The sequence below is a fragment of the Cupressus sempervirens genome, chromosome 3, assembly GCF_028749045.1.
Source record: "Cupressus sempervirens isolate cs-2001-9-10 chromosome 3, ASM2874904v1, whole genome shotgun sequence".
Lineage (NCBI taxonomy): Eukaryota > Viridiplantae > Streptophyta > Pinopsida > Cupressales > Cupressaceae > Cupressus > Cupressus sempervirens.
In genome coordinates, this window is record NC_143120.1 from 134289266 (window position 1) to 134314247 (window position 24982).

Sequence of the window (24982 nt, forward strand, 5' to 3'; positions counted from 1 at the left end):
TGCTCAAGAAACAATTCACTCCCTTCAGAAAAATGGATATACAGGTGTGTTAATCAAATTGGATGTAATTAAGGCCTGTGATAAGGTGGACTGGAGGTTTCTATGCAAATGCCTACAAGCCTTTGATTTTGCTAAGACTTCGATTAACTTGATATTCGAATGTATTTCTACACCCAAGACTGCAGTTTTGGGCAATGGATTCCCTAAGGGTTTCTTCTCTCCATTTAGGGGTCTGAGATAAGGAGATCCAATGTCTCCCTTTCTTTTCATTCTAACGTCAGAAGCTCTAGGCAAAGCATTTGGATATAATTGTTCTAATTAGTCATTAAAAGGAATCCAACTATGAAATGATGAAGAAACATCCACTACCAACAATTTGTCGATGACACTATGTTGTATGGTGAGGCTAGTGTAAAGGAGGTTAGAATTATTTAAAAAGTCCTTTCTAGTTATATGTCAGCATCTAGGTAGGAAATCAAACTATCCAAGTCCGAGATATTTGTCTCTAACACAAAGCTTGGTACTCAAAAAGATATAAGTAATGTCCTGAATATGAAGACTAGAACCTTTCCTTGTAAGTGCTTAGGCATTTAGCTGGAATTGGGCGAGAAAATCTCCATTGTTTGGGATAGACTCCTTGATAAAGGAAAATCTAGGATTCAATCCTGGAAAGGTAGGTGGCTCTCCCTAGTAGGGAGAATTGCTCTGCTAAATTCAGTTTTTACTAGTATTCCTATTTGTCAACTTTCACCATTAATTTGCCAGTTCAAAAAAGGGATAACCTGTATATATTATGAAAAGATTTCTTTTGGCAAGGTTCTGAAAACAAACATAGGATATCCTTAATGGCATGGAACAAAACCTGTAGACCCAAAGAAGAGGGAGGCTTTGGGATTAGAAATCTCAAAGATCAAGTTCTGGCACTTGGAGCTAAATTAATCTAGACTATGATTAGGCAGCCTCACTTGAAATGGGCAGGGGTCCTTTATAATTAATACCTGAACTCCAGAGATCCATTAAGCTTTCTCAAAACTAAAAACCCCCCAAGGGGATCCAGACTGTGGAATTACATGCGCAGCTGTTGTTTTATCATTCTGAACAAGTTAACTTGGAAAATTGGAAAGGGGAATCGTGTATGATAATGGTCAGATTTATGGGAAGGCTATCACTGGAAATGGAAGTCCTGTAGTATTTACAATATCCCCCCAAAGGAGGTTGATCTTCTTAATGGTATCCACAAGGAGAGGAAGATTTCCTTTTCACAACAAGAGGATTATTGGTTTGTGATGGCTCCAAAAATGGGGAATATAACCTAGAAGATGGTTATAACTACCTCACTAATTTAACGAACCACCCTAAGGCGGCTATTACCCATTCTCTATGCTGCAACATGCTTTACATTCCTAAAGCGGAAGCCTTTTCCTGGTTAGCTCTACAAAATAAAAAAACTTTACATCAAATAAGTTTAGTAGGATAGGCTATGAAGGGCCTAGTCAATGCCCTCTATGTAAGAATGCAGAAGAAGAACCAGACCATATCCTCCTTAATTGTTATTATGCTAATTCTTGCTAAAAATGGTTCTTTCAAAAGATAGGTTTATAACTTTCTCTTCCCAATTCTATTAGGAACCTTTTCCAATCATGGCCAAGATTGAATTTTGATAGCATTATCAAAGGTCTTTGGATTATTACCCCCTCCATCATATTATGCGAAATATGGAAGGAAAGGAATAGAAGAATCTTCAAAAACCTAGGCATGAATCATGATTAGCTTATCCTAAAGATGGAAGCTTTGATTATTGAAACTATAAACAGCAAATTAAACAGGCATAACGGAATTTCTTATCCTAAGACCTCATGGGATGGTAAGATGCGGAACAAATGGCCAAGACTGAAACTCCCACCCCACATAGGGGCGGGAGGTAAAGACAGCAAAAAGAAAAGATCAGAATGTATTGGAACACCCCCCCACCCCCCAATTGGTCGGGTCAAGATAAACTTTGATAGGGCTTCCCGAGGAAACCGGGGAATAGCTGGTATTGGATGTTGTATCAAAGATTACAAAGGTGATATCATAGCAAAATGCTCTAAACTAGTTGGCATAGCTTCTAATAACGAAGCTGAGTTTTGAGCCCTTTTAGAAGGACTATGGAAATAGAAAAGTGGGAAATAGAAGTGGATTCTGCCATCATTATTAATGCCCTTAGGAAACAATCTATGCCTAGTCGGAAATTAGGATCTCTACTCTCTAAGGCCTTGGAGACACCTAAAGTCTTTAAAGAAACAACTATTAATAATATTTTTAGGGAAGGCAATAGCCTTGCCGACAAATTAGCTAATGAGGGGGCAGATGGTATTAGTGAAACTATTATCTACCCCCACCCTTATCCTCCTTAATCTGGATGTGTAATAGTTTCCCCTTTCCTTCACTATTGCTAAGAATTACACCATTGTTTATTAATTATATACTTTAATCCCAACTTGTGTTTTGTGGCATTAATTTTTCTGACAGTATCTTTCCTCTTTACACTTGAGATTTTCATTGTAATGCAGTTCTATCATTTTGCCTTTATTATTCATTTAAAGTATTTATAATTTTATTGTGGTTGGTTGCTTAAAGTTGTAATGGACTCCTTATTTAAAGGTAGGCAAGATTTCAGTAGGCATGTTTTGGCTATGGACACTCCAATTAAGTTAAGTTGTCCCAACAGGCTTATGGCTTTTATTAACCCCATGGCCCTAGGTAGGAATAGGCAATTTGTCCCTGTTAGGAATAAGGTAATATGGAGGGTAGTGCTCCGTTGGTTTTTTAAAGTTGTAGTGGACTCCTTAATTGAAGGGAAGCGAGATTTTAGTAGGCTTATGGCTTTTGTCGCCCCCATAACCCTGGATAGGATTAGGAAATTTGTCCGTGTTAGGAATAAGGTAATATGGAGGGCAGTGCTCCGTTGGTTGCTTAAAGTTGTAATGGACTCCTTATTTAAAGGGAGGCGAGATTTCAGTAGGCATGTTTTGGCCATGGACACTCCAACTAAGTTAAGCTGTCCCAATAGGCTTATGGCTTTTGTCACCCCCATAACCCTAAAAATAGGATTAGGCAATTTGTCCCTGTTAGGAATAAGGTAATATGGAGGGCAATGCTCCGTTGAGTTGGAGTTCAATACATCAATTGCGCTAATAGGTTCCAGACAAATGCTGACATTGTGACCATGTGTATCGTCATTGCCAAACATATCTATGAAGACAGGAATCTTATAGCCAGCTTATGTAGGGAATTGTTTCATGCAGAACTTCTAGGTGATCTGGACACAGTTATGGTTAACACAAGGAATTATTTTACTATCCCTTTGGCTGTGAATTATGGTCTCTTGTATATCCAGGGGAACCCATACCCACCTATCCAGATATTTTTATAGAGGACCCTGTTGGTTTTTGGGAAGATAGGGTTATTTATGAGAGAAATCTCTGCTTCCATATGTTCTTCTTTGCTATTCTAGACCCTGTTGAGGATGATTGGCTTGAGTCCTACTTTGAAGAAGGTATTTTGCATGAACGGTCACTTAAAGTGGGCATTGCAGATCTCAAGGATGCTTTTAGGGAATGGGATGTTTAATGGACCCCCCCCCCCCCCCTCCCGCCCACCTTTTTATGAAACAGTTCAACAATTAGTTTAAATTTGGAAGCTCTTTTGTCTGAAAACTTTTAATATTTTGAGAACTTATGGCTTTTGTTATTAAAAGATACTTAAATTATCTGGGTAGACTTTGAGTTTAATGCTAAAAACTTCTACTGATGTATTTAATTTCTAGTGAATCGCATTTTGCTTTGCATTAGCACAATGGTTAATTGATATTGTGACCATGGGTGTTGTTTTGGTTTTTCTCTTAAGATTTTAATTTACTAGCATCCTGTTTCAGGTGGGTTAATTCTTGTCAAATAATATTCTGCATTTTTCCATTGCCATGGATATTTCAAAGCTTCCTGAATCAGCAAGATAGGTATGGAGTGAATGGCAGAGTATGGGAAGCTCATAAAGGAATAAAGGGTTTCGTTCATTTTCTTGGATTCAGTGGAAGCTAGATGATGATTGCTAGTTCTGGGAATGTTGATTTTTTTGTATTTACGCAGGGCACTTAAGTACCTTCCTAATATTCCAGTGCTCTGGTTATGAAGGGCTCCTATAATGAAACTTATCTGAAATTTATATAATTTTCATTTTGAGTGTCCCCTAATATGTAACAATTTAAAATTTGCAACGGAATTCAATTGAACAAGGCAGACCATAAGGTAGGAAATACTGGTATTATTCACATTTAGTTTACATACATTAATGCCAAAATGTTTCAGCAATAACCAGTAAAAAAGTACTGAGAAATGCTAGGTGCCAAAACTCTTAAAGTATTTGAGACCTTCCCTATCATTCAAAACTTGCAAACATGACAGCTTATAGCTATGAATGAGTTCGTTTTGCAAAGACCAACTACTATTTGAATGGATAAAGTTTACCAGTCTTGTGGCATAACTCTGATGATGAACTGGAGAGGTTGTCCAATACTCAAGCGGGTGCAAAGCCAGATAAACATCTCCTTGAGAAATCGGCAGGCCATGCATGTGATTCTGAGTCCATCCTGTAGCATGCAACTGTTGTGTCAACATGTACACATTCTCCTGTAGCATGCGCTTGGAGTACAGTCTTCGCTATGATTAGGAATGTGCATACATGACACCATTGTGATTACAAAAACATATACGCACTCCCTTATTTCACTTGTTGGGGATGACTACCATACACAGCAATCTCATGTGATGTTGCATGATGTCTATATCCCTGGGTGATATGTATCCTACAATCTACTCTCCACACAACGTGCACTATATTCTCCACACATTCACCAACCTGCAGAAGGCACTGCCGAGGATTACACAATGAATATGACCCTGGAGTATGAAAGAAGTCAGAATAGGGGCTACCTCCTATTCCACCTATGAGAAGGGATTTCGTCCTTCCCTGAAACCAATCAGATTACCTTGCAAAAGAAAATCTCAGTATTTTCGCCTAGCATGCTCTCTCCCGAAACATATCCCTACACACTTCACAGTTTCCTCTCATGCAAGCATTACACAAACTACGATATTGCTATCAGGATTTAACTATGTGATATTGAGTCAAACTCATTGACCCATGTTTCATGAGTAGTGATTCACCATGAATCCATCTCTCATGAGAATAAATTGAACACTTAGCACTCATTGGATCTAGGTGATGCTCACAGGGTGAAGCACCGGGACTTCCCGGGAGGTCACCCATCCCAGTACTACTCCAGCCTGAGCGCGCTTAACTACGGAGTTTCCTCCATGATTAAACCCAATGCTTGCAACCCTATTCGCAAAACATTCACCAAGTGTTGTGCCTTATGAACCATTCATTAGAAAGCCCCTTAAGCTCATCAATTGATAAGTAGGAGATAATTTCCACAAGAAGTCAAATTGTGATATTGCTATCAGGGTTTAACTATGTGATTTTGAGTCAAACTCATTGACCCATGTTTCATGAGTGGTGATTCAACATGAATCCACCTCTCATGAGAATAAATGGAACACTTAGCACTCATTGGATCTAGGTGATGCTCATAGGGACGAAGCACCAGGACTTCTTGGGAGGTCACCCATCCCAATACTACTCTAGCCTGAGCACGCTTAACTATGGAGTTTCCTCCATGGTTAAACCCAAAGCTTACAACCCCATTTGCAAAACCTTCACCAAGTGTTGTGCCTTATGAACCATTCATTAGAAAGCCCCTTAAGCTCATCAATTGATAAGTAGGAGATAATTTCCACAACAAGTCAAATTGTGATATTGCTATCAGGATTTAACTATGTGATTTTGAGTCAAACTCATTGACTCAAAATCATACAGTTAAATCCTGATAGCAATATCACAATTTGACTTATTGAGGAAATTATCTCTTAATTACACAAACTGACAGAAGGAGTTGGTGAGGCGGATGCCAGAACGGAGGAAAACAATCAACAAAAACCATGCGAGCAAGGACCTCAACATAGACAGGGGAAGGAAATAGGGTTGAGGTGGAATTTATAAATATAATAAGTTATCTCATTTCCATGCTCAAGTCACCCCTTAAATAAAGACTTAGGCCTATTGGGGTGTGTGATAGACTAAGTGCCACCTTAAGATAATCAATTGGAAGGAGGGGACATTACAATTCCATAGGTGATATCTAAGGAAGATTCCTCTTTCTCTGAGCTCACTTGGTATTCCATATCTAATTTGCTTAATATGAGTAAGCAAGTAAATTTGGATAACTTGACTATGGCAAAATTTTATAACTTAACTTTTCCTTTGTAACTAATCTGGCTGATATGGCAGTAAACTGGTTTACAACCATTTTTGTGATGAAGGATGTGTCTGCTTTATGTAATGATGAATGGGCTTTCTAACTATGTGTTTCTCAACTTCTGCTTTGTGTTATAGGCCCATGGTTTTCCTAGTACAGGTTAATGCAGCATTATGATTAGTGGTTCTTCAAAGCTCAGTACAAGCCCATCGGACTTCCTTTATTCCTATCCAGAAGCAGCTTCACAGGCCTCCTCTTCTGTTGAGAGCTCTTTTTTTCTTTAAAAACTGTTATTGTAACTTGTTTATAAGGTTCAATCATGAAATAGAGGGTATACCTTCTTTAATTTGTATAAATGGGCCAGTTGTGTAATTTGATAAAAGATAGGCCCCACTTTACTCTGAATGTTAAGGATTATTATGAGATGTAAAAGAAGGTATGGCTTCTTCAAGTCCCTATCTGGGCAGTTGTATATCTGAAACAGGACTTCGGTCCTTGGCTACACTGAGGGTTTTCTTCCCCATTCTTTTTCCCCTAGTGCCCGCACTTTGAACGGGGAAAAAATTGTAAATAAATTTGATATTAGTATAAACGGGCATTTGCCTTTTACTGACCAAAAAGATATATAGGTTTATCCCGCATTTGATGGTTATGTTGTGGCATTGTTGATGGTTCCAACAAGGTTCAAATCCCTGCTGGGCTGACTGTGAAACACTGCAGCATTCATGCTAGTTGTTTCATAGGCGTTCAAGCCTGTTCACCGAATACTAGCTGGGCTAGTGTACTCACGAGTCTTGGCTCTAGTTGCATTAATGTTGGGTATGAGGTCTCCCATTTGTGACCTCACCTAGTTATGGGTCAGGCCAAAATCCTTGTAGCCGATCAAAAGTATATATAATTAATTTTAAACTAAATTAACATCAATCATTGATAACTTCAATAAAATATGAATAAGTAATAACATCATAATTTTAAAGAGTATTGAATATTATTTAATAATAAAATTATAAATAAACTTTAAGTTAATAGTACATTCTCAATTCTAAAAATTAAGATTTATTTTTAAAGTACTAATACAGTATTCCACGTGTGAATTGAAGAACAAAGATATTCCTTAGACACCTAGTACTAGTAGATAGTGAAATTTTGATGCTTTATATCCCAACCCAGTACTTTATTTAGTTCAGTCTCTGATTTCTCAAAATAATTTAGTTGTAATGTCACACGGAGATGGGGATACTGGGTACTTCGCAGATGGGTACGGTTATGGGTATGGTTACGCCTTCTTCTCTAAATAGGAGATGGGGGTGCTTTGGGTACACAATTTTTTATATATTATTTAATATTGTATAGAAAATCTAAAATATTGAGTTTTCAAAACAAGAACAATGATTAAGTTTACAATCAAACATTAACTTTGAACATTATAACACAGAGTGAAATGACATACCATCATTATATCAAAGTTTCACACTAATTAGTAATTACATATTGAAATAAGCTGATATGCAAACAAAAAAGCAAAAACTGATACAAAAATCAGAAATTCTAATCAAGGTCCTTAGCTATGATGCTCTCCACTAAGTACCCGGTACTTGGGTACGTATACCAATGCCCCGTACACATCCCAGGGATATGGGTACGAGTACCCATGCAACAGGTTCAGTTGAGGTATATATTAATAGTATAGGGTACAGTTCAACCATGGATTTGGTTATAGAGATAGGAAATCAACCCCTCACAACAAAGCTGCTTCAGAGCAACTTAAACATGCCCACAAGCAACTGCACCAGAAACACTTGTAAAAAGCCAGAAATCATTTAAGATTGGGCTCCGTGTTAGCACTATCAGCTTCACCTAGGTTTTGCCTGGGTTCATTCAGGATGAATCCACAGTCATATTTTGGCCCCTTAACAGGAACCAAAAAGCATTAAATTAAAAACTGGACCCAATGGAGATCAGACACAGCTTTAGTGTCAGAATGAGCAGATCCAGTAAGAGATCAGACACAGATTTAGTGTCAGAATGAGCAGATCCAGTAACTTAGTTTAACTTCAGTAATAAAAAAAGGTGTGTTACTTTATCAATGTTACGAATTCACCCTATAAAATGGGGACAGTTGAATACATAAGTTAGTGATTCAAATTCCCAATAGGATGCCACTAATGAACATCATATGATTAATATATGATAATCTTTGTAAAGAACAAGTCCATCCTAGCTGCAAAGGTTTAGAAGTAGGTTTTACATTGCAGTGCTCTTCTGTGATAGGCTACATGGTTTAATTAGGTTCTGAAATTTCAGGCCTCCTTACTGAACTCATCATGAAGGAATTGAACAGTGACTTTTGATCCTTTCCCCAGTGATGGGTCCAATGCCAGCAGGAAGGGCCATGCATCTGATCCCAGAAAGACATTGTGCTTTGATACACGGTGAGCACGGTGCTCTTAAGTATAAAAGTTATTTTCATTTACACTAACCTGTAATAGATGTACATAAATCAGTTTGTCATGCTAACAATACTCCACATGCATTCAAACGAACAGATGCACATCAGCAAGCATGTGTGCAGGTATAAAACTTAAAACATATGGTTCATGATGGCAGTTATAGATTTGATATATTTCAGGTGAATTGATCAAGTTTGGAATGGATAGACTTGTAGCAAAACAAATATGGCAATACATTATTAATAATCGATTGAAAAGCTCCAGATATGAAATGAATGAGGACTCAGAGAAACAACATCCTTTCCTTTTTAAGATCAGCCATCATACTCAACGTTTAGTTGCCTCGAACTGGTATATCACAATAACTAATATGGAAACTACTGCTCATGGAAGCATTTCACACTTCCTATACACCTAAACAGAGTGGAAAACTAGACGAATGATTTTCCAATACCATTCTAAATGACTGAAACAAAGCACAAAAAACAATAACTATTTAGCATTCTTAAAAAATTTCATTGAAATTATCATTTTCCCTGTAAAAAAATGAACAATGATACACATCAACTTGGAACATTAGGCAAAGAAAAATCATTTTTATGGTTTAAGGAACAATAAAACAGGTATAATTGAAATGCCTATGGGAATTCTCTAAACTGAGAGATTGACAATATACCTTACCTAGATAACCAGGCAAGTGAGAGAGAAAAAAAGAGGCTCCAGCATCAGGATGGAACCCTATATGTACTTCTGGTGTAGCAAACACCTACAAATATTTAGAGACAAATAAGAAAAAATCAACTCAAATCAATACCAGTGGACAGAAATCAACAGAATAAATAAAGAACCAGTACATAGAATATATATCTCTCAAAATTTCCCCTGTAATATTTGAAGAAAAAGATTTTTGATCCCTGGTGTGAAGTTTGAGATTGTCCCAGTCATATAAATAGTATAAATACAATTTACGGTTTCACAAAATGAGAAATTTGAAGCACATAAAATCATAGTTCAACTTATTGTTATCGGCAACTTATCACCAAGTTTGAGATTGTCCCAGTCGTATAAATAGTATAAATACAATTTACAGTTTCATAAAATGAGAAATTTGAAGCACATAAAATCATAGTTCAACTTATTGTTATCGGCAACTTATCGCCAAGGGCAAAAAAAATATCAGCAAATATCAGAGATAAGTCAGGAAAATGTTGGGAACTTCAAAAATTGCTTAAATTCAATTGGAAATGCTCTTTTTTTTTTTTTTTTTTGCAAAATTCAGTAAGGAGATGCATATAATGAGGAGCCATTTTGGGAAAGACAGACCATGGCTTGATCTGGGAAATGTTCGCAGCCAGCCAATGATGGAGTCTCTCAAGTGTTAGTATTAACATTGCTTGGCATGTATGGGTGGCAGATTTTAGCATTGTCCTTGGGTTCTCAAGGCAAGGAAAGGAATTATGGCATTAGCTGGGCAATACAAAGAGATCTCTGAATAAATACTCCGTCTGAAAAGACAGATTTGGGATTGCATAAGCAAGGCAAGGAATACTAACTGACAGGTGCAAACATTATTACTAAAATTTCTGCTACCATATATTGTTTTGGCTTCACTGTATGTACTGGCTGTAATGAAAGACGTCTTGCATTTGGTGAATTTATCCAAAGAAGTTAGCATTCTAGTTTGGTAACAGTTGTCTGGTCTGTTATTATAATTTAATTGTGAACTACACATAAGTTGTCTGTCATAAATACCAGATTTGAACGACTAAATTAACAAACTGAAATTAATCATCAGCTTCAAATAAGAACTGAAATTTATTGAGAAGTGTGCAAAGTGTTTGACAGAATTACACTGGAAATAAGATGTAAATTCTGAAAGCCTGTTTGACAGAATTGCCAAATGCCTGTTCTCTAAAACTGTGTGATTTGTGATGAAGTTTTTAGTTCATTTAGTAAAGCTTCTTACATTAGTAGTACATAATTATATTGTTAGCATTGCTCAATGCAAGATGGGCAGCCTGACAAACAAAACATAACCAAAACCATCATAATGTATAAGAAAAGAGATCAAGGTAAGGGCAAATCTGACAAATTGGAATATCTCCTTTTACCATGAAATTGTTCAGTGTTCTAGAATTTTCTATTGAGAGGTATTCGAATAATGGTGTGCATGTAGCATCTAAATAAAGTTTAAGGTAAAGATAAAATATATTAATGTCCAACGAGTAACCACAAACAGGTCAAAGAGACTGATGAAACGAACAATGAAAACCCAACAACAAGAAGACCAAACAGTGACCAGAAACCAACTAGGAAAAGAGAGATGGAAGGAACACGCTGATACCCCGACAAGCCCGCGGGGTGGAAGGGGCAAGACGGTAACCACAACATGCCAAACAGAGCTAGAATGTTTTTTGTAAATATAACTAACATATGTCACCATTAATATATTAAGATGTTGAAACTATATTGCTGGTCAAATATTAGCATGCCGTGGTATTTAAACACATCCATGCCCATTGTAAATTGTCACACTAATGTTACTGCTTGATATTTTATTTTTTTAATTCTTGACATACTTGAACCTAACAATGCCTTCAAGCAAGATAGCAGGTGCACCTTTCTTAATAAAGATGCTGAGGAGCAAGGCATCGGCATGGAGATCAATATTCTCTTTTTTATATTCAGTAATACATGTCCTGATTCAATATATATTGTCAAGCAGATTAATTCAAGATGGTGTGTACATAAGGCAACAAGGAAAGGACCATTCCCAGTGATACATGTGCGGGATCAAATTAATCTACCAGATGGATCAACAGCTATCGGGTGCATAATGATATACTAATGAATAGCTGAGCTATGTTCTTCCAGATTGGCGGTTCTTGAGGACCTTGATTCCAAATCAAGTTCATACAATATAGCAAGCTTCACATAGCATAATACAGTTATACCACATTATGAAGAGTTGGCCACTGGAAAATCACTTTCTTGAATATTTTTTAATCGAACAATTATTGGTCTTTGTATATTCCTTTATAACTGTTATTACAATTTTGGAAATTTTCATTAGAGGAAAGAAACTCAACAATGCAAAACATAAACCATCACACCAGGTAAGGAAAGAAATCCACAGGAGGAATTCAAAATCATGGCTTCCCCAAAGTGTGCACTCTTGTGAAAAGCAATAGGTCTTCAAGACTTAATTCCTGCATTAAACATATTTGCCCTACTTCAAGGCAAGGTCAACAGCCTAAACAGTCAATATGCTGACTCAGATTTACATTAAGAACCAATAAATTACTAAGTTAACAGTTTAAATGCAGATACAGATGCGGATGCAGATACAGATATGAGAACCTGGTACATAGATACATGAATTTTTTTGTTTTGGTGGTGGGGGGACTTGGGATGCATTTGGGTACATGTGTCTGTGTGTGTATAACTCAATAGATGACTTATTCCAGGTAATGTTTAAAATAATTATCTTATAAATTTCCTTATTTTTTGCTAATAAAATAAGTTATAATGTAGCATTGTTAACTATATGAATGAATAGGCAAATGTATTAAAGAAAACACTTGTTAAGAATGTTTATCTCACAGTCAAGAAACTAAACCACTGGAAATAGCCATGGGTTTATCTCGCACTTATAAATGGATTCACGGCAAGATTTTCGTTTTTCTCCTTGTACTTCCCATTGGCGATTGGATCTCTAAGACTTGAACCAGAGATGTGACATCACAGGGAAGCTTTGTAGGTCATTACAGTTTCCAAGTCCTTGTTGACATTTCGGCAGAGAAAGGGACAGGTTCTTTCACAGCCAGCTCACACATGATGCAGACAATTGGCTCTCCCAACCAAATGACCAAACTGGATGCGCATCCAAGCACATCCCACCTCCACATACGTGCCCAGACACACCCACATCAGGAAGTGGTGGGGTGTACACTGCTTAACAAGTCAAACTCCTAATAGAATATCAAAAACTCTTCAGACTTGTGTTCGCACTACATATGTTACTCATTACAAATGGTATTGCATGGAATATGTGTAAAGTTTCTGCAAATTCTATGACTGAATCAGAGATTAGATTTGACCTTCTTCTTCTCCTTGAGTCTTGCTGTGAATAACTTCAAAGTGTTGTCTTGAAGTGAATTAGAAATATAATTCTGAAAACTGTCTTTTCTTCTGCAATTCGTTTATGGGCAGTATTGACTAAGGAGCAGACTATTTTGTATATTGTGTGCTCTTAGACTTCAACCATACCCATTATAAATAGAGAGACCTAGGGACATGTCTTTTTAAGAGACATGTTCCTTCCCAAACATTCTTTAACTAATCCTAGAAGTCGGTGACTTTTCCAAGAAACAATAAGTTTAAACTTAACACAAGATGAGTTTAGTTAAATCCAAACTAATCCTAAGGATAGATGCCGATATCCCGAAGAGGATAATGTAAAGATATTTGGATTACTCTATGTCATGTAAGAACAGATCAGACCAATTTGTTATCAAATCAATAGGATTACAAGTTACAGATTTAACACTCCCTCTTAACTTGATAATCATATTGAGAGATATCATACCTAGCAACATCAATAAAGACGAACAAGCAAAAATTGATACTCTATATCTATCTGAATCTTCTTAGCATGTGGTATCATAGAACACATGACACAATGTCATATTACTAAACCTGTGATATGACAAATCACTGCTACAATACAATATAAAGGATAAATCTGAAGAATAATTAAGTTCTTCATTTATCCAAGTTGTGAATCATGGATACTAGTATTTCTACATCACAACATGATCCTGAGTTAAGATCTACTAGAACACAGGATAAACCTCGGAGAATAATAAAAATTTTCCTTTATCCAAATTGTGACTTATAGACAATGTCTACATCACAATATGATCTTGAACTCATCTAGATCTTACACTAGAACTCTACTATTTAGCACATTATCTAAGAGATCGTCTCTTCTCATAATGTCTTTTATACAAGTGTCTATTATCTCAGAGATTGTCACCTCTTAAATAATGAATACAAATGGTGCCAATAGTGGCATGTTGTGATGGTTAAGTTGTTGTGTTGTTATCCTTGCCATCAAGGTTCAAATCTCATGGGGATGAGGTCCCCCGTTTGTGGCCTCACTGGTTCATAGCTCCAGGTCAAAGTGTTTACCCCTCTTTTAAAAAAAAATAATAATAATGAATACAAATGGTGAAGCCCATAATAGTGAATAGCCTGACAATAAAATTATTTTGTTAATAATTTAAAGAATACAAATGGATTACAATTCAACCATACCAAGTCTTTTCCTGAAGTGGTCTATTTTCACTCTAAATAGAGGTTTGGTGAGTATGTCTCTTGTCTGATCTGCAGTGCAAATGTATTCTAATTTTACAGTATTTCTGTCTACCATATATCTTACATAATGGTAAGGAATTTCAATATGCTTGGACCTATCATGAAAAATTGGATTCACCGAACGCTTGATAGAACTATGATTATTATAATGAATAATCGTAGGACTCATAGCTTGCCCGAATAATCCCACAAGTAACTTCCTTAGCCAACTTGCTTCTCAAGAGGCCATTGCTACTGCAATGTATTCGGCTTCTATGGAGCTTTGAGCTATTGAAGACTGTTTTTTGCATATCCAAGATATCATTCCTGGTCCTAAACTGAAAGGGCATCCTGAAGTACTTTTTCTATCTTTAACACTTCCACCCCAATTTGAGTCGGTGAATCCATGCAAATCTAAATCAACTTTCTCATATTTGAGCCCAAAATTAAGAGTAACTTGTAAGTATCTCATAATGTGTTTAACTGCAACTAGGTGAATCTCCTTTGGCTCACACATAAACTGACTTAAGGCATTAACAACATAGCAAATATCAGATCTTGTATTTACCAAGTACATAAGGGACCCAATCATCTATCTGTACAGAGTAGAATATATGGAAGGTGATTTTGTTGCTGCTTCTTTATGTAGGTTAGTCTCCATTGGAGAAGACATAGACTTTTCCACATTCCAAATCTCTTCAAAATATCTGATGTATACTTCCCTTGATTGAGTATAATGCTGTCAGAATTCTATTGTACTTCTAGTCCTAGGAAGTAATGAAGGAGTCCCAAATCTTTCATCTCGAATTCTCTAATTAGATCTTTCTTGCATTGATCTATGAGATGATAGTCACCTATTATTAGTAAATCGTCAACATATAGTATCTGAATTACCATATCATCTTTATCCATTTTATAATATAAGTTTGAATCGACTTCATTTTTGGAAAATCCTAAGCCAATGAGATACTTATCAATTCTTTCATACCAAGCCCTTGGAGCCTGTTTAAGCCCATAGAGAGCTTTCTTGAGCCTGCAAACAAAAACATTAGGAACATGAGTTTCAAATCCTTCAAGTTGCTTCAAATAAACATCTTTTGTAATCTTTCCATTTAGGAATGCTATTTTTACATCCATCTGATGTAATTTCCATCCCTTCAATGCTACAATTGCTAAGACTGCTCTCACATAGGTATATCTGGCAACAGGAGCAAAGGTTTCTTCATAATCAATCCTTTCTTTCTGAGAGAATCCTTTGGCTACAAATCTAGCTTTATATTTCTCAATGCTACTGTCAGCAGCATGCTTTATTTTAATTATCCACTTGGAAGAAACAACAGATTTTCTTTTAGGTCTTGGAACAATTTCTTAAACATCATTCTTCATAATAGATTGGTATTCTTCTATCATAGCTTTTTTCCAAGCTATATGTTTAATAGCATCTGAAGGATTGGTTGGTTTCGTTTTGGACAAATCACTCATGTTTGTTGTATAACTAGAAAATCTTTTAGGTCTTTTGCTTTCTCTGATTGTTCCAAAAGGTGCAACAAAGTCTTGTGCTTCCTCGAATGTTTTAATGGCCCAAAGTGGTCTTTTCTTTGAATTTTGAGTTTCTCCAAGATTTAGATTTTGAATTTCATCTTTAATTTCTTCTATGTTCTCCCTCTAAGACTCAGACTCAAGATTTCTTTCAGAACTAGGTAAAGGAGAAGGATCTTCAGAACTTAGGGCTCTTTTGAATGATAGATCTTCTTCAAAAATTACATCCCTACTAAGTTCAATATTTTCCTGTCCAGGTATGAAAATCCTACATGCTTTGGAAGTTTCACTATACCCTACAAAAATACCTTCATCCCAAAGGGTTCTAACTTAGTTCTCTTTTCTTTTGGAACATGGATATATACGGGGCACCCAAAAATCCTAAGATGACTTATATTGGGTTTAACCTTAGTAAAGACTTCTTCAAGAGTTTTATCTCTAAGGTACGAGTGAAGGCTTTTGTTTTGAATATAGACAGCAGTACAAGAGAGTTCTGCCCAAAAATAATATTCTAGATTTTGATCAAATATCACTGCTCTAGCAGCTTCTATAATTGTTCTATTCTTTCTTTCTACTATCCCGTTTTGTTCTAGATTATAAGAAACAGTGTACTCCCTCTAAATTCTTGTTTCTTTACAAAACTTTTTAAACAAATCTAAGGTGTATTCTCCTCCATTATCAATTTTAAGAGTTTTAATTTTTTTTTTTTTTTTTTTTTTTTTCAGACTGCAGGAATCGGTGCAACACGGCCCCCTATAAACTGCAGTGCGCCTAGTAAACTTTTTAACGTGACTGGTAGCGCTGGCGCGACACACCCACCGGTACCACAAGGACGGGGGAGACTAGAACCCGTGACCAACCCCCTGCAACAGGGAAGATTTAGCCAACCGAGCTAGGGCCCCCGCCCTCTAAGAGTTTTAATTTTATGTCCTGATAAGTTTTCAGTTAATGTTTTGAATTATTTAAATCTCTTTAGGATTTCTTCTAATTCTTTGCACTTTAAGAAGTAAATCCCTGTTTTCCTAGAGAGGTCATCTATGAACAAAATATAGTACCAAAATCCTCCAAGAGAAGGAACAGACAAAGGTCCACATTAATCTGAATGAATTAGTTCCAAAACATTATTTGTTTTTTTAGTGCTATCATGAAATGGACTTTTGGTGTTCTTACCCAGTGCACACCCTTTGCATATGCTTGAGTGGTCTTTATTTAGTTTAGGTAGACCAGTAACTATCTAATCCATAGTTGATAAGCTTTTGAAATTTAGATGCCCTAATCTTCTGTGTCATATTTCATTTGTCTAAAGCTTTTCATGAATTAAAGCTTGAATAGGTCGACTAGATTCTGAATTTAATTCATACAAATATCCTTTTCTCTGACCAATCAACTTCACTTTCTTAATTGATGAGTTATTTGCCCAAGTTATTACTTTAGCATCCATGAATGCAACATTATGCCCATCATCTTCAAGTACTATAATTGAGATTAGATTTATTTGTATTCCTAGTATGTAGAGTACACCTTTGAGAAGAAGAGAATTTCCTGATTTTAGTTTCATGATGCAATTTCCAATTCTTTCGACGGAATGTGTCGAATTATCACCAATGGTGACTTCGTCATTAACCTTTTCAGATATAGAGTCTAGTGCTTCTTTGTATCCTGTTATATGACTAGAAGATCCACTATCAATTACCCATGCTTTACTTGAGATTTCATTTCATAATGACGAATACAATACATGATTCTCGAGATCATAGTTATCTTACTCCCTAGTAACATTTGTACAATTTGCTTGTTGTTTAGAATTCTCAAGACAATTTGATATGTAGTGTCCAAACTTTTCACATCTAAAACACTTTATTTTGGATAGATCTTTCTTGGGTTTGCCTTTCTTTTGATTTCCTTTTTTCTTCTTGAAATACTTCTTCTTGCCCTTATAGGAGTTTGTATTAAGAACATGAAGTTCTTCATCTTCTGTTTTCAGTTTCCCTCCTTTCTTTAATTTTTTGGATTCTTCTTGAAGATAATCCCCCTTAAGTTTGTTGAAGTCAGGATGTTTATCTCTGGCACTTATTCCTTGTGCAAAAGTTCCCCACGAATCTGATAATCCATCTATAACCATCAGTGTTAGTTCGTGTCACTAGTAATGGTTCCTATACTTGACAATTCATCTCTAATGCCAGCAACCCTTAGAAAATAAGAATTCATTGATTCTCGTTTCTTTATTTGTATGTGATTTAGTTGCCTTTTCAATGCAAGAACTCTAGTTGCATTGTTGACCTCATATGCATTTAGTAATGCCTTCATTTTATCAAATGATGTCTGATGTTTTGTTAGCATAGGTGCAATATCATTCTTTACTCCATCTAATATGATCTAAATGGCTTTTCTATTTCCTTTACTCCATATAGTTTTATGAGGTTCAATACTAGGTTGTTTGGATGCTCTATCAACAAATTGTTTTACATCATTTTCTTCAAGAATCATCATGATTCTGAATTTCCAAGCATCAAGGTGTTCTTTCCCATCAAACCTGTCCTCAGGTCTGATTGTGTATGCCATTGAAGATAGGAGATAGATGCTAGGTATATATAGACTCTGATTACTGAATTTTGCAGAGCCTAGGTTCAACTACCAAAGCTCTGATACCATGTAAAGTTTCTGCAAATTCTATGACTGAATCAGAGATTAGATTCGACCTTCCTCTTCTCGTTGAGTCTTGCTGTGAATAACTTCAAAGTATTGTTTTGAATTGAAATTAAAAATATAATTCTGAAAACTGTCTTTTCTTCTGCAAATCGTATATGGGCAGTATTGACTAAGGAGCAGACTATTTTGTATATTGTGTGCTCTTAGACTTCAACCATACCCATTATAAATAGAGAGACCTAGAGCCATGTTCCTTCCAAAACATTCTTTAACTAATCCTGGAAGTCAGCAACTTTTCCAAGAAACAATAAGTTTAAACTTAACACAAAATGAGTTTAGACTGTTAGTTAAATCCAAACTAATCCTACGGATAGACACCGATATCCCTAAGAGGATTATGTAAAGATATTTGGATTACTCTATGTTATGTAAGAACAGATCAGAACAGATCAGTAGGATTACAAGTTACAGATTCAACAATATGGTTTCAATTTCACAAAAAGTTGCGTGAATCAATATTTCATGAGATCAGCATTTATATAAATAAAAAAATTCTAGCCACTAAAAATTACTTGTATTCTGATCTCACAGGTATTTGACTAATTTCAACAATGTCACATGAGCAGAAAGATGGTTTTAAATATAACATGAATTATCCATAGAAAATGTTGTCCACTAGTCTTTAGTTACATATTGGCATTAGGAAGATATAGGCAAACATGGCAGGCTTCAACATAAGGCGTGGATCACAAAATACCTAGAGAAGAAAGTATGATCCACTGAAGAACATTAAAAGTCCTTACGTGTAGGGCTTTATACAGACAATTTTAAATAATATATTGTAAAAATTCACACCTTGGAAGAAAATCAAAATAAACATTTAAAAAACAAAGAATGGAATGTTGGATTGTAATTTCATCACAATCAACTAATGCAAGATAATAACATATGAAGCATGGCCAAACAAAAATGTAACTTCGCTAACCACTAGAGATTTGAATATAATAATTAAAACTTGATGAATCAGCAAGAAAATCAGAAAGTTTTAGTAATTCACACAGAAACAAATACCTACAGTCTTATCGGTTACCACACGAAATGTGCCAGGAACAGAGATACCGGCCCCTCCTCCCATTGTTAACCCATCCAATAACGCCACCTACAAACAAAACATAAAAGAATCTATCAATATGAATTGCCAAGAAATACTCCTGCAAACAGGGGAGAGATATAATTAAAACCTTAACCTTTTTTTCATGCAGGTCGAGACAAACATTGTTCTTTGAATATAAGATCCACTCTATTAAGAAATACTCGTGCAAACAGGGGAGAGATATAATTAAAACCTTAACCTTTTTTTCATGCAGGTCAAGACAAACATTGTTCTTTGAATATAAGATCCACACTTAATAGAGTGGGAGACTAAAATCATGAATTATGGAAATTTAAACTTCATCTGTCATTTTAATGTATATGTCACACATTCTTTTTCTTTATGTAGTAGCAAAAATTGTGTGCTGACTGCAAGGATCTTAAATCCAGTGCTTGCTACCAGAAAACTACAAACACTAGAAACCCATTTAAGTTGATTTTATACATTCAAACATCTTACAACTTTTGGGCACAAAAAAATAAAAAATACTTTTTGTTATCAACCACAAATTCTATAGTCAGTTTTTGTAAAATTCAAAATAATATACTGCAACAAAAACTGCTGTACAAACACACCAATATAATCAAATTGAATTCAGCGTAGCTTGAGAAACTCATTCACATTTAACCTACAAATTGAAATAGTAGTCACAAGCATGCTAATTGTGCTTACATCTTATTTTCCTCTGTAAATGAGAGTATATATCTTCAATGAACAGCAATAGTAAAGCTAAGTTTCCTGTCAAACAAACAAACCTGTCAATGGTATCAAGAATGCGGGGAACTAGATGTCATGTTTGAAATATCCGAGTTAACTGATTCTAATTTGTCACTAAAAGTTCATTTCCTCTAATCCTTGATGTCACTCTATATCTTGATTCCACCTCACAAGAATGAGTAAAGGAGATTGTGCTGTAATCAATAATTCTGTTTCAGGATGCTACTTGTCAAACTAAGTTGTACAAAATGATTCTATGGGTTAATTGAATACTTATTGAGTAAGCATTAGCTTTGATAGAAAAAGCGCTTATATAAAGAATTCCTTTCTAGAATTCAAAATGTAGCATCAAATTGGAAGATTTTTAAAAGGATATCTATTCTTGGATATTTTTAGTAAAAATAGCTAGGAAGGGAGTATCTTATCAAAATAAAAACGCAAAGAGATTGAGCCATGTCAAAGCGCAGAGAACGTCGTGGGTTTTGAGGAAGGCAGGATGATTATAGAGAATACAATCACAATGGTTTTAGGGGAGATCAAATGCCAAGAAGGGCATGGCAACCCTTGGGCAAAGCATGGCTGGCATAGCAGATGGATAGAGTGGGGATTTGAAGAGGTATTTCGCAACCAGAGTTAAGGAGGAGGACTTTATTTTTGGGTGAGTGGATTTGTCCAAGACTTACAACAACAACAATGGCACCTTTAAAAAACTAGAAGGTAATATCTAGAAGTTGAAGCATCTTTTTGTTACTAATCAAGTCCCACAAGAAAAACTGGGAATGGTAAATAACAAAGTGATTATGGTGCGGGTAGATTCTAAGGGTTTGAAATCCAAGATTTGCATTTACAAGGAAAGAGGTTTCTTTATGAAATGGGGAGGTGGCTGGCTGGCTTTCATAAGGATTCGGAATTGGTGGGACGAGAATGGGGATCCCGTTATTCTATTAGGGCCCATTTGGTTGCTGGCATAGGAATTGAAAATTAGAATAGAAAAATTGGAATGAGAATGGAAATAGGGAATGGAATAGAAAAGGGCAATTCCAATCTTGTTTGGTTCACTTGGAATTCGATTGGGAAAATGTTAATCCATTGTTTGGTTGTCCAAAAATGGAATAGGAATAAGGTTAAGTTTTGTAATTTTAAAAATATTTCCCTTAAATTTTTTTGTTTTAATTTATTGCTTTTTGGTTTATTTTTTCAATAATGGTAAAAAGGTTAATTAATTTTCATTTTTATTTTATTCATTGAAGTTAATGAGAAATATAATTTATTTCATTTTTTTAAACAAATAGATATAATAAAAAAAATTATAAAAAATAAAAAATTGAAAAAAAAAACAAAAAATCTGATTGGGAATAGGAATGGCCTATTCCAATAACAAATATTTTTTGACATAGACATGCTCATTTTAGGGGCAAAATTGGAATATGTTATCCTATTCTCAATTCTGATCGAGCCTACCAAACAGCAAATATAAAACATATTCTATTTTCCTCTTCCTATTCCAGCAACCAAACGGGCCCTTAAGTCATTATTAGATGGAAAAACATTTAAGAAGGGAGTATCTTGTCAAAATAAAAACAAAAAGAGATTGAGCCATGTTTGATTGTCAAGGATGTCAAGGGTTTCAAGAGGGTAGGATGATAACAAATGATACAATAGCAATGATTTCAGGGGACATCAAACACCCAAAACAACATTGCGACCGTTGGGCAAAGCATGGGTAGCATAGCAGAAGAATGGAGCAGGGGGTTGAAGAGGTATTTGTCACCCAGAGGGAAGGAGAAGGCCTTTATTATTGAGCCAGTTGATTTGTCCAAAGTTTACAACAATAACAATGGCGACTTTAAAAACCTAGAAGATAAACTCTAGAAGTCGAAGGACCCTTTTGTTCCTAATTAAAACCCATGACAAAAACTGAGAACGATAGATAATAAACTTATTACAATGCGGGTCAAGTCTGAGGGTTTGAAATCCAAGATTTTCATTTATAGGGAAAGAGGTTTCTTTATAAAATAGGGAGGTGGTTGGGCGACTTTCATAAGAATTGGAAATGATGCAATGAGAATTGGGGATGTTGTTATTCTATTAAGCCATTGTAGAATGGAAAAATAGCTAGGAATGGAGTATCTCATCGAAATAAAAACAGAGAGATTGAGCCATGTAAGAGCACAAGGGATGTTGAGGGTTTCCAGGGAGGAAGAATGGTTACGGAGGATATAGCTGTAATGGTTTCAAGGGAGATCGAATACCTAAAAGAACATGGCAAAAGTCAGGCAATGCGAGGGCGACATAGCGAAAGGACAGTGCTAGGGGTTCAAAGAGGCATTTCTCAACCGAAGGAAAGTAGAAGGATTTTATTATTGGGTGGGCTGATTTGTCCAAGACTTACAGCGATAATAATGGTAGCTTTAAAACGTAGAAGGTGAAATTTGAAGGTCGACGAACCCTTTTGTTCTTGATTGAATCTTACGAGAGAAACTAAGAATGGTGATAACAAAGTGATTACCGTGTGGGTAGAGTCTAAGGGTTTGAAATCCAAGATTTGCATTTACAAGGAAAGAAGTTTCTTTATAAAATGGGGAGGTGGTTGGCTGACTTTCATAAGGATTCGAAAATGTGCGATGAGAACTAGGGATCTCATTAATCTATTGAGTCATCATCAAATGGTTTTTACCTGGTTCACAGGTAGTGCAACGGAGAATTAATGAGTCCTTAAAAATGGGCCATTTATGATGGGAGGAATAGCTTTTTTAATTAAAGATTGGATGCCAAACTCTAACCCTAAGCAAGCAACAATGGAGGAAATTTTGATTTGGATCAGACTCTACAACCTGTCGCACTTGTATTGTAATAAGGAGACACTAAAATAGATTGGGGATAAGTTGGGTAAGTATGTCAAACCAGATGAGGCGATTAAAAAAATAGATCACACCATGTATTCAAGGATTTGTATCACATGGTGCATGCATCCCCCTCTTCCTCATGCCATATAACTCTAGTATAGTGAGGATGTTTATGTTAGAAAGTAAAGTCCAACATTATGACTGAGGGCGGGGGGGGGGGGATGAATCAGTTATATGCTTTAAACAACTTTTATCAACTTTAACAACTCCAAAACATGTATTTGAAAGATATAGCAACCACAAGATAATAACCATGCAATGTGACACAAGATATGTTAACTAGGGAAACCCTTGATAGAGGGAAAACCTCGGTGGGAATGATGCCCACAAGATGATGTAGTAATATAAATGTTCCTTGTGAAAGGGTGTGACCTTGTAAGGAGTCAAAAAAGTACCATCAGTACATATAAGTCCCTATTTGGAGACTTTAAATCTCTGCCAAGAGATTCCAACCCTATTAGGAGTTGATAAGAAGACGACTAAAACCACTGTCCAAATTGCTTCAAAATTGTTCTCAATAAACAATTCAGGATAACCTATCCAAGAAAAATGACTTCACTGAAACAACTTATCTTGCCAATATAGTTCCTTTGAAGTCCACAACTTATCCTCAGCATCAAACACTGCTCTAACCTTCACAAATTCGCAACTAAAGATCGCATAACATTACATCAATAACATATGACCACATATGATCTCACTAACCACGAACAATTACAACCAAGGAAAGATCTTTCCTTTATACCAAGTCCCAATAACTAATTGAGTCGACCTTGAGGCTTTCCCAATGTACAATGAATAATATAGGAAGGACCATTATAAGATATTACATTTAGGTTCCACGCATTACATTACAAGTTACATCAATATTACAACATAGTCATCCTCCAAGGAATAACCCAAACATTATCCTTCACAAGTCTTCACGGAATGAAAACCAAATTCCGCCACTTTGAACATGGCATTGTGAACATGTCTCTAACCAAAATCCAATCCTGCTGAAGAAGCTTTAACCTCACAAAAAAAGATATGGCATAAATATCATATAGTTTCTTGCAACTAGTCTTCAAAAAAAAAATTGTAGCTCTCACAAACGTTCATAATTCTTTCCACGCACATAGATACAGCATCTATAACCATCCATGAACATACTGCTAACCCTGCTGAAAGAAACTCAACAAGCAAAGGCCTCGCCGAACAAAACTATCTCTGCTACTCTATCAGAACTATCCAAAAAGTTGATATGTTAACATCAAAGACAAACAAAGTCATGAATGCAACACATAAGCACTCAATCATCTCCCAAAGCACACTGACAATCTCCATAAGGCATTCATGGCAATAGTTTGGTAGCAAGAGATTGAAGTTAAAGAGATCATGGAACAATGCAAGAGGTTGAACATTACTACCTGGTAATTGAATTTGAACCTAAAACTATTCCTAAAGCTTTAAATGGCACTTGTTGGATGAATTCTATAAAAGATGAATAAATCAAATTGAGAAAAATAAAACTTGGGAATTAGTGCCTAGACCTGATGATAAAAATGTCATCGGAGGAAAGTGAGTGTTTAGAAAGAAACTTGATGAAAGAAGAAAAGTTGTGAGAAATAAAGCTAGGTTTGTTTGTAAAGGGTATGCACAATAGAAAAAATTGATTTTGGTGAGACCTTTGCACCAACGGCTAGATTGGAATCAATTTGAATATTTTTGGCATATGCAAGTTACAAAATATTCAGTATGTATTAAATGGATGAAAAATCTGCTTTCTTGAATGGTTATCTTGAAGAAGAGATTTATATGGAACAGCCAAAGGGTTTTGAATCTGCTGAAAAACCTGTTTTTGTATATAGGCTAA

The 24982-nt window shown here is 35.7% G+C and overlaps 1 protein-coding gene across 4 annotated transcripts in view; it reads right to left on the minus strand.

The window, feature by feature from the left end:
* LOC149565119 (3-hydroxyisobutyryl-CoA hydrolase-like protein 1, mitochondrial) overlaps positions 1-24982 on the minus strand; it is a 140497-nt gene that overhangs the window by 98363 nt on the left and 17152 nt on the right. For all 4 annotated transcript variants that reach the window (XM_089818664.1, XM_089818662.1, XM_089818660.1 and 1 more), the window contains exons 5-6: positions 19427-19510; positions 9487-9571 (exon numbers count right to left, since the gene is read on the minus strand). In XM_089818664.1, coding sequence (XP_089674790.1) covers positions 9487-9571; positions 19427-19510 — 169 coding nt within the window. The remainder of the gene's footprint in view (positions 1-9486; positions 9572-19426; positions 19511-24982) is intronic.